Below are 11184 nucleotides of genomic sequence, written 5' to 3'. Positions count from 1 at the left end.
TGAAGCATTTTTCTGTGGAAAGTTAGAAAACTTATTATTGTGAGATGTGCTTGGTGGAAACTGATTGTTTTTGCACAGGTGATAAGAACAATATGTTGATATTGTTGAGTTAAATCCAGACTGATGCAGATTATCTGATTCTACCATTTATTGCACGATGCAGATGGTCAGACTTGCTGGATCATATATGGAAACTAAGGAGATTGCACTCTTCATGCATTTATGAATGTAAAGTGAATGTATCTTTCAGTCAGTTTATAGTTTCTACTTTCATTGTAGTTTTGGTCTTCGATACAGAATTGTAAAAATGTGTGTTAAATAATCATGAGGATTTAACAAATGGCATTTAAGGGGAAAAAAATTCTAGCTATTGCATCTCATGATTAGCACTGACCATGTATTTCTGTCAGGTGACTATTACAAGGGCATATTTCAGAACCAAAAGATGATTTAGGGAATGTCAGACCTGTACAAAAACGCCTGGTCTTATTTTCTGTGTACTGCTGTAAAATTCAAATATGGCTAGTTATGTGCATACATGTACTGCAATACACTAATTAAATCTGTTCCCATCTGTGCCTAAGGTACTTCGGGTGTTTATAAGTAGGTTTTTTACATGCACTCATTGCTCCAGTTGTTGAGGGTCCTTAAGAGAGAGACACCATTTTTTCAGTCCAGCTGGGACCTTGCAAATGTTCTGTGGAGGTCAGTTGCCTGTGACAGTCCTATTAACATGTCAGTGCTGGTGCTCTGGGCTTGTGTCCTGGGCTTGCTGGTCTTGAGAGGCAAGCAACGAGAGAGGAAGCCATGCGGCTCGATATCCATGTGAGTGGTTGGACATGCAGAGTGCTAAATTAGCAGCTTAGCTAGCAAAGCTAATATCCAACAAAAGCAGGATTTCTGTAAAGGCTTTCTACACTGTTGGTGTTGAAACTACGTGTTAGACCTTTGGTTTGCTGTGCAGATCCAGGACTGGTACCGGCACCGTGCTTGTAGCTCCTGTCACAATATTGCTGAATGACCCATATGCCCCGAACCACAATGTCATCTATTTTATACTGTAGCTTGTTCTCTTCAGAGGAGCACTGGATGAGATATTTGTCTATTTTTCCACAAAGCAGATACTGGTTTGGATTTTTAGTCGGGGATTTTCCCAGGCTTAGCTTGCAGGTAAGCAAGCTTCAGACCACTTTTTGTTGAACTGACTGTTAAAGTGATGGTCAGATCCTGACCCATCTCTATTCAGCAAAAACCATGTTTGAATTTCTACCCATCTACTTTCAGCAAGGCTCTGTCCTGCTCCTAGTGTTCTCTCGTGCCTGACTGTTCTCCACTTGGTCAGGCTTGTACTCAGCAATCCCTGCTCTTTGCCTTGCCTCCAATACCCTCATCTGCCCTAAAACCAGTTGGTAGTTTGTGCGGACATGGCAGGTATTGCCCTTTAGCCTCTTGCTTCTCCTGGGTGGTTCTTTCATTCTTGCTTATCTGCAGCTATAAGCTAAACCAGCAAGTGCAGATTTTCGCTGGGGCTGGTAACTTGTTAGGTATTTGAGGGCTAGAGGTCCTCTGCTATTCTGGTTCCCATGTGATAATAAAATAAATTGGTTTCACACCAAGATGCAACAGGGGTTTTGTTTAGGCTTTTTATGTGATTTAAGAAATAAAAGCAAGCAAGTCTAAACCCACATTCTCTCTCTCAAAAATTAGAGCTTTGTTTAACCTAAAATGTTCCATTTAGTTTCCGAAGTGTATGTAAGGTCTTATGAGAGGTACTTTTTTCTTTTATTTTATTTTTTCCTTTTTTCTTTAAACCAAAAAGTAATTTCAAATTGGGGAAAAGTGAAAGCATTTTCTTTGGAAAATTTCAGAAATGTTAATTGTGCCTTTTCTTGGCTCCAACTGTTCAATATGTATGTGTAATGGTAAGAGAAAAAAAGCAGTCCAACAGAATATTGTTGAATGGCTGAGAGAGAATTTGATGTTTGGAGCCAAGTGAGTGAGAGAGAGTAATGACAGGTCAAAACAAAACAGAATTCTCTGTGGGTGTAAGAAAAATAAAACTAGACTGTAGCTCTTTGCCTGCATGGGATTGCAAGGATGCTACAATTACAGTTCCTATTGAAACCACTAGTTAAGTTGTTTAAAATTGGAGGGACGTGAATGAAGAGGAGAAATGACACCATACTGGAAGAATATCTTCAGATTCTCTTTTCTGTCTTTTGTTTTAATCTTACAAATTCAAGATGTGTCATCTGCTCGGTCTGGCTTTGCATGTGAAGGATAAAGGGAGATCTGGGTCCAGAGAAAATTTCCAAAATATAATTGTTTGTCCTTCCTAAGTGAAAAGGTGTGTTTCTTACTGGAATTGTAAAAGAGATTTTATACTTTTTTAAAGGTTATCTTTGAGATAGTGACAAAAAGAGATTGTTGATGTTCTAGGATTTGGCCTTTTTTAAAAGCCTACCTGAAAGTAAAGAAGAAAGTCTACAGACTGGAAGTGTGGCAGAAACACAGCTGTCTTGCCAGATTTTAGGCGAGACAAGCTGGAATGCAAATAATGACTGAGACTTTGAGAACCACTTGCCGAACAGCCTACAGAGATGTCATGAATGCCCATCTATGCTGTGTTTGACTCGTAGCCACTGTTTTCCACCAAAGGTTTGTCCTGCTATTCAGATGCAGTGCCTGCCTTTTACAAATGCCCAGATTTGCTCCCCAGATGTCAGTCTCCCAGAGACTCTTGAGGACAGATGGGTAATCGAAATGTACTTGGGTAGATTCTGACCATCTCACAAGGCAATTTGTAAACAGTAGGCTGGCCTTCTTACTGTTCCTGCTGTCATCTGCCCATTTTGTTGGGAAGGAGGTCATGTTAGCATAAATCACTAGAAACAAATGTTGGACAGCACTTGGCGAAGATCAGATCTCCCTGGCATAATCCTAAGCAACAAATTTTGGCTTGTTGTTATTTGGCTTGTTGGCTTGTTTGGCTTGTCTTTGTTTTGTGACCTGTGGGTGTGTACTTTTTAACTTCATACACACTTTGTTAATTCCATATGGTAAATATTTTTCTGCAATACTAAATTTTTTCTCTAGTCTGAGCCTTGCAAATTTGAAGTATAAGAACACTGCTTCCATGCCCCTACTGAACCAATCATCTTACCGTAAGAAAACCATAGATGTCTTTGGTGAAACCTACTTTCCTGAAACCTTGCTGACTGGTATTCCTGTTTTATCCTCTGAGTCATCGCTGGTAGAGAACTGAAACCAATTGTTCCATTGTTTTGCTGGAGAGTGTGTCAGAATAACCTGTCTTTTCCTCCTTTTAAATATCACAGTTGTAGTGGTAAATCTCTAGTTCTTAGAAACCTCTCCACTTGTCCAAATTTTAAAATGCATTGTTGTGCAATTTGCTTCTTGTCTAGTTTCTTGAAGATTCAGAGCGTGAGTTATTCTCATCTGTAAAGAAATTGTCCTATATTACTTTTAGAAGCAAAAAAATTGTATTACTGACTGCACAAAGTGTATATTAAATGTCCCCTATTTTGAAGTCACCATGATAGCGTACTTTTTCTTCCTACATGATCTGGATTGCTATGTAAAGAGCAGTTTGTCCTGTTATTTAGTGAGGCCTCTTACTCTGATGATATAACACGTGCCAACCAACTCTCCTTTAGTCTCATTGGTTACGACTGGGATAGCGAAGCACTGTGATTTTGAAATATCTAGAGCCAGTTGCAGCAAATTTTCACATAAATATGGGTTTTCCTGGGTTGTTGTTTTGGCCTTTTTCTCCCTAAAATGCAAGTTATCATCATCAATTTTAGTTTTCTAGTCTCATGACCCATTCTACCTGCTTTCAGCAACACCGGCTATAATCCATTTCTTATTGTTCATAAACCTCTCTAACTCTTCTTGTTTATTATATATGCTCTTAATGTTAATATACAGATGGTGTAAAACTGTGTTCTTTCCACCCGCTTTTATGGTTGGATCTGTCATAACCTGGTGACACAGCACTGCTGGACACACTGGGATGTTTATACCGTGCTCTCCCCAATATCATGCTCTTCTGCAGGCTAGTTTGTTGCACTCTGAGCATCAGCATAACTAATTTAGCACAAAAAGGTCAATGCTTTGAGTGCTAGATGGTGACTGAAAGATTCACGTAGCCTTTTCTTTGCAAAACAGTGTTCTAATGTTCTCTGGAAAATCAAAAGCCCTCCTTCCTGTCCTGCTTCCTCCACCTGGGTGGTCGCCTCCACGAATCAGCGTGTTTGTTGTGGCAGAGCTCCGGGGTAAACCCGGTCGTCCGTTGATGCCTTTACTCTTTGTGGGTCAGGAAAATTGTTTATTGCAAAATGGTACCAGGTATGTTTTGGTGTAGACAGTGGGTTCGGCTCATGAGTTGGATTCTGTTACTCTCCATTTTTATTTTGAGAGAAGTCTGAGGGTTTTGACATGATTTGGTCTGATCTCTTTCTCTCCAGTCTGTGATCTTGCATGGTCCAACCAGGATGCATGTTTGATCACAGCTTGCACTAAGATAATATTTTGGAGTTTTAAATTTGTCCATGTCTCATTTCTCTGAGACCATGACTGTCCTTACCTTTACCTCTTTTTGGAGTTTAGACATTTAGAGTACTTCTTGCCCCTGTATTTTAATTTTCCTTCCATAATTCCCAAGTTTGCTGGTTTGCTTCTCAACATCTCAGAAATATTTAATTATATATTCATTAATATATATGTCTGAACGTCTCAAAAAAGTCACCTCGTGCTGGTCATAAATATTCAGAAATCCTAAAATTGCTTTAAAATCATGAGCTTATAAAAATAATAGATAATAGGGATGGTGGTGATGGTTGTCTTCCTGTTTTCTGAAGCACTAGGATTCTCATTTTCCCGTTCTTCTTTATCCATGTGGGACAGAAGTTTACTTTTTAAAGTAAAGCTTTGATTCTCCCTCACTCTTTTGACTCTAGAAAATGAAACTTAAAGGAAAACATGTCAAATTATAAGCTAATGTAATACTGGGGATTTTCCTTACCACCCCCCACTGCCCCCACCCCATTTCAGTGTCGTCTGTTCTCACGCTACCCAGCTGGATGACTAAGGTTATGGTGCAACTCCAAACCTCTTTCTTGGAAGCTTCTCTTTCATGGTGTTTGTATTTGAAACGTGCCATGTAGTCCTTTTAGAAAGGACGCCGATGACCTTGTTTCTAAGTTACTTTCTGTACTGAGGACACAGGTGAAGTAATTGCTCAGCGTGTACCAAAATTGCTTCATTTGCCACCAACTAGGAGGCTGCGCGTGCATTTTCTGCACGGAGTGGGTTTACTGGGCCTTGCAGCTCACTGTGGTAACGAAATCATCACCATCTCCTGACCAGATGTCACAGTACAGATCCAGGGCTAGGGAGGCTTCTGTTTCATCTCTGTTCAGGCGGCACAAGGAAGATCTCCTTTTCCTTCTCTGCTCAGCCTTCCAGGTCTCACTCTCACCCGTGCTGAGGTCAGCGGCTGGCTTTCCCTCGCCGTTAAAGGCAGTCAGGCAAGACTTGTAACTAATTTTGGAAGAGAAGAAAGGCCTGGAAAGGCCAAGGAAGGCTTTGCAGTTGCCCACCCATTCCTGCACTATGGGCAGCTCTGCAGGGGACACCTTCCCAGTCAGCCGACTGTAAGAAACAGCAGATGTGGGCTGTGCAGCACGTGCCTTCGCTGTGAGTGACGGTCCCATTGCACGGTGGCCTTCTGCTGGTGCCTACCGTCGTGTTTGGGATCTGAAGATCCTCAGACCTATGATAATTCCACAGAAGAACCATTTAAAGTGTCTTTCCCCCCCCCCCCCCCATAATTTTTGAAGATCCATTTATAAATAAATGAAAGATTAGTCTTCATCAGGTGTATAACAATGCACTTGAGACTGATGAGAGCTGGACCCTTAGCACTGGTGGTCCTGATTGTAGGAGAGGAACCAACTGCCTCCTTTCAGGCTGAGTTTCCACCCTTCGCAGCGCTTCGAAGCCCGAGTCTCATTTTCTGTATCTCTGCCGACATTAGATTTAAAATTGCCTTTTGACTATTCTGTTCTGCAGGGAACAAACTGTAAGCAAATTCCTTTGCTAGGAAAGCCTCTTCCAGGTAGTCTGGGAGTTTATTCTCCAATTTAAGTGTATTGTCTTTCCCAGCCTTTGTAAAGAAAACTGGAGACTAGATTAAAAATTAACTTTCTTTCCATCTCTTTTTCCATATCCCTCCCATAGTAGGGGCTTATACAAATTGAGATTTCATTCCAAGCAAACTTGTAAATTTTTTGAATTAGTATTTGAAGAAAAGATTCATTTTACATATAGAAGTATTCTCGCAGCAAGAATTATTCTTGAATAAGCAGTATCCTCCCTCTGTGCTTCCTTTACTGCAGGAGGGATGGAATGACTCTGCTGTTTCACCCAGTGAAGTACTTTTTGTGTAGTTTCTGGTCCCACCACAGGCTTATGGTGATCACCCAGCCTGAGCTGTCAAGGACCTCCTTTCCTTTCCTGCATTCTCACTGTGCTCCAATTTCTGGCTATTAAGGAGCTTGCAGCAAGCAAAACTGTTTATCAAATATTCAATTGATAAGGGTAAAGGTTAGAGGGTATCCTGTAATCGAAAAGTCTGTTTTGAACTGTTAATAGATTGTGGTTGTTTTAAAAGCAAGCTCCATCCTCCTGTTCTTTTTTTTTTTTTTTTCCTTTTTTTTTCTTTTCCCCCTCAGTCTTCTTTTTATTTCCTGTGAAATGTTGGTGGCTCCTTCCCTGTCCATAGCTCTACACTCAGGTGAACAGAAGAAGAGGCACTACTGGGGTAGTAAATGATGGAAAGTCATCATGAAGGCTGTTTGCTGGGGTGCAGGAGTGTGGGTAACACTCCATGCTATGTGCATCCTCTGCTGCTGTCTCCTGCATCAGCTCCTCTTTCCTGTTTGCAGGCAAACTGGGAAGATCGTTGGCTTTTGAGGGGGCTAAGCCAGAAGGGTTGCCATGTTTCCGAGGCTGAGCTTTAGTGCTGGTAGAGAGCCAGCCTGGGGAGCAGGGCAAACTGCCAGGATCCTCTCCTGCTGTACCCATCACCAGAGTTACCAGTGTAACGGGGAAATGGGTTCCTCTGTGAGTGGGTGGGGAGGAGGGGGAATAAGTGCCAGTCTTTTCCAACTGGTCCTGAACACAGTCATGTCCATCTCATCAAGCTGACAAACAAACAAACAAAGTTGTGAGGGAAGAAAATCTTAATATTTCTGCTGTGGTGATGCTCAGTCTGGGCCTTTCTGTGAGCTGTGCGAGCCACGTGTCAGAAGAAGTAGTGCCCACCCCAGAGATCTTTCAGCTAGTTAAAGATTACACATGGTGACAGCTTCATTTTGGGTATCACTGTGAAGAGCTCCAAAAATTGTAAATGCCACAATTGAAGTTGTCCACAACTATCTGTGTTACTATGTAAGATGCAAGAAATGGCAGAAGAGGAAGAAGGACACAGGGAGAGAAGCTTAAGTATTGCAAATACCTTGTGGGAGGCTGTGCAATGCCAGAAAGAGAAAATTCCCTGCTCTGTTGTAATCCCCGTGTTCCTTAAATGTCTTCACCCACTCAGTAGCATTTCAGTGACACTGAAAGAGGCTGCTTGTTTATCCCAAGAACATGAATGTAGCTCAACTCTTTTGCTTGAGGAGAACATCAGTTATGACCAATTAATGTTCCAACTAGGAACTTAGGGACAAATAAGACTCTTATATTTTCAGAGGAAAAGTAATAGTCTCATCTGTAGTGACTCGTTTTCACTCATCTTTGTTTACTGCAGTTTGTGGCTTGTAGCTCAGGAGTGTTCTTGAAATTGTGAGCAGACTTGGTGGAGTTACACGTGGAGCCCAACAGCTCTTTTTCAATGTGTGCATACATACTCTTTTGTGGCTAACATACCTTTTTGGACATAAATTACCAGGAGCTTTTTCATCCCTTCTCTAAAGCAGCGTGACTTACAGCCCGCTTCTGAGCCAGCAGCGGAGGGCTTGGCCACCCCATCCCAGAGCAGCACAGACCGTAACGCTGGGAGCAGTGTCAGTGTGTGTTCAAAGCCTCGAGCTCAACTTCTGCTCTCCGTGTCTCTGCCTAACCTGTGCATGTGTGAAGGAGTGCTCTTTGATGGGCAGTCTGTGCTACCCAGCTGGCTATGATGTTTCAGCTCAACAATGAAGCGCACCGTACACTTCTGTATTCCTATTTTGGCTTTTATTTTACCTGCATGGGTCCTTATTCTGGTGCTTTCCACAGCATTTTTGGATAGTCCAGCCCAGTGCTACCTAGAAGCGTTATGCTATCAGCATGTCTGTTCCCTCCAGAAAGATTTCCTAACGTCTGGGATGTGCATGTGTCCACAGTAGGAACGCTTAATACCTCTTGAAAGACTGTCCCAGTAAGTGGTTTAAGTGCAGATTTGGAGTCCTGCATTCAGGAGGTTCTGCCAAATCCCAGCTGATGCATCTAATTTGCTAAAGAATGTGGCTTCTGCTCTCTCAGCAAAGATTTCATTCCTCATGGGCAGTGGGAAACTTGCCCTTTTTATGTTTTTTTTTCAGCAGCTTAGTATTAAGTCTGAGACAGCCAACTTTGTTACTAAGGAGAGAAACCAGTCTGTTGGTCCCTACGTTCTTCATTCTCACGTCGTCCGTGCACACATGTATTCCTGAGTCCTCCTGCCCTTATTTAGCCCCTTTTTGTGTGTGAGGAATATTTTGCATGCATTAGCTTGTAAGCATATCTTGCACATTGGGAGCAAAACACCCATTTTTTTGTCAACAGATCTTCCAAACAGGTTGCTTCCTCATTTACACCCGGTGGGAGCTTGTTAGCAGTTCTTGCTCTACAGTAAGAGTGGGAGCTGTCTCGACAGGGCCAAGTATCTCATAAGAAAACAAGCCCAAGTCCAGCAGCACTGTCACAAAATCATGTTTTAATGTTTTCTCTGTCTCTTTTTCACTTCTGTTTCACACTTGTGCAGCATTAAAGTCTATTCCTCACTCCAGAGGCTCAGTCTTTATCTGCTCATGCTAGCATCCTTCTGTAAAATCTGTTCTGCCAGGTTCCTTGCTGCTAGCTAAAATCTCCTTTTTTGAAAAATGGAGGTATATGTGTAAGCTGTCTTTTGTTTCCTTATGCTATTTGGAGAAACTGAGGGAAAGACAATATCTTTAAAAAACAGAAAGAAAAATTGTTTGAAAGGGTCAGCCTAGAAAGAGTTTAAAATCTGCCCTGAGAAGATAACTCCTTTTTTTCTGACATGATATTCCTTACATGTTCCTAACGTGAGAGTTAACATCCTCAAAAAGAATCTGCATTTAAAATTATTTTTTGTATGTAGTGTTGCCTAGAGAAAGCAAAATTCCTGAGATTACCCAACATGCACTTTGCAGGGAATAATTTTTCCAGTGTGCCTTGTTTTACCTCTGAGTCCAGCAAGTTGGGTTTGATTTGTTTTTTTTTTCAATCCTGCCTTATTTGTCTGTTCCTTTTCTCTCCCATGCTACTCCATGAGCCTTTTTTCTTTCTCTCCTTCTAAGCTTCTTGCTCAAGTTTACCTTTTGTTTCCCCTCATCTACCTTTCATTTCTCTGCTGCCCTTTCTTATCCATTTAATAGCACGGAACTGATTTTTGGTGTTGTCACAGTGTGCAGGAAATCACTATAGACACCACAGCTTTCCGTGGTCTGTATACCTCCGGCAGATGGAAATAGTATGAAATATTTGTTGTTATATTAAATGTTTTTTTAACCAGTCATGAGACAGATGAAGGACTGGGGAAATCTTAGCTATAATCTCACTAATGTGTTAGCATCATACGTGTGATAAATTTGGCTGCTCCACCTTCAGTCTGCCCACTAATCCATCTCAACCAGAACTTTAATATTCCAAACTATGGAGCAGCTTCACTGGATCAAGATTGTTTGTAGTGTAACCTTATCACAGATGGCTAAAACAAAAATAAAAAGTAGGAGTTTCCTGTTGTTGAATTGCTAGTGACATATAGTTTCTCACAACATGAGGATTTGTCTCTGGCAGTAGAAGGCAGTAAATTAGTCTTAAAAGCCTTTGCATTCTTATGCATGGAAAAGCAATTTTAAGTTCTTTTTTGGGGTGACTTTTAAGCTATATTAATGATATCTCCTCTTGCCCTTCACATTGTGTGAAACTGGCCTCATCATTTGAAGCCAGCTTCACTGTTCCTACAAACAAAAATAGAACAAAAATTCTGAGTCTTTTAAGCCATTTCTGGAATCGTTGCTATGTATGTCATGAAATACACAATGCACATGGATGTATAATAAAATTTAATGTATGTAGTTGCTTTGAGGCAGTATTTACCTCATTCGTCATATCACCTGGCGGTTGCTAGTCCAGGAACAAGAAAAAACATTTCTGTGTTTCTTGGAGGTACCACCACATCTACCAGCCTTAAGCTATGCAGTAAAAGAGATCCTGGTGGGGCAAATGTATGGGACAGTACCAAAAAGCTTGAAGCAGATGAAGCTCTGAGTTTCAGCTGGAGATGTCAGAGATTTTGCACCCTGACACAAGAAAAGTCACTGGCTGTGCTGTTACAGAAGTTTCCGTTTGCCTTTGCCTGGTTGCTGCACCTGGTTTGCAGACAGCACGGGGATTACATCCTCTGTCCTTCCCAGGGTGCAGACAAGAGCAAAAACTGCTACCAAAAAAAAAAAATCCTTGACTCTGGTTAGATAAAGAGTGGGCTGTTTTCCAAGGTGCCTGCTGGAAGGGACACAGGTGTCACCTGCAGACGTGCTCCCAGCTTGAGGGAAGCTGTTTTGGCTGGGGATGGCTGGCAGGCCAGGTGCACTGCCACTGTATGATTTTAATGCTAATGAAGCAGTGGAAAAGGCTCCAGTTAGTCACAATACAGCGGTGGCAATGACGGGGGGTCAGGGAGGGGTACAACCAAGGGTACCAGTGCAGCCCTTCAGGAGAGAGGAGCTTGTGGAAAGAGCAGGGATCCCTAAGCTCTATGTCCTGAGAGCAAAATCTGCGCTGCCTGCACCCCCTGCCTCTCTCTTCTGTGCCTGTCACCGTGTGCGAGTGGCCGTACACACATGTGGATGCATTGCTCTGAGTGGGATGTTTCCCACTGCAGCTGGG

At 42.0% G+C, this 11184-nt stretch overlaps 1 protein-coding gene across 1 annotated transcript in view; it reads left to right on the top strand.

Moving 5' to 3' along the window:
* The window catches only part of LOC104524287 (mastermind-like protein 3), a gene marked incomplete at its 3' end in the record, with an annotated part of 8778 nt that extends 5821 nt beyond the window's left edge, over nt 1-2957 (top strand). The window contains exons 3-4 of the mRNA XM_010167105.2: nt 2575-2587; nt 2902-2957. Coding sequence (XP_010165407.2) covers nt 2575-2587; nt 2902-2957 — 69 coding nt within the window. The remainder of the gene's footprint in view (nt 1-2574; nt 2588-2901) is intronic.
* Between the last annotated feature and the right edge of the window lie 8227 nt (nt 2958-11184).

Source organism: Antrostomus carolinensis, unplaced genomic scaffold (genome assembly GCF_000700745.2).
Source record: "Antrostomus carolinensis isolate BGI_N321 unplaced genomic scaffold, ASM70074v2 scaffold7874, whole genome shotgun sequence".
NCBI lineage: Eukaryota > Metazoa > Chordata > Aves > Caprimulgiformes > Caprimulgidae > Antrostomus > Antrostomus carolinensis.
This window is presented reverse-complemented; position numbering and strand designations above follow the sequence as displayed.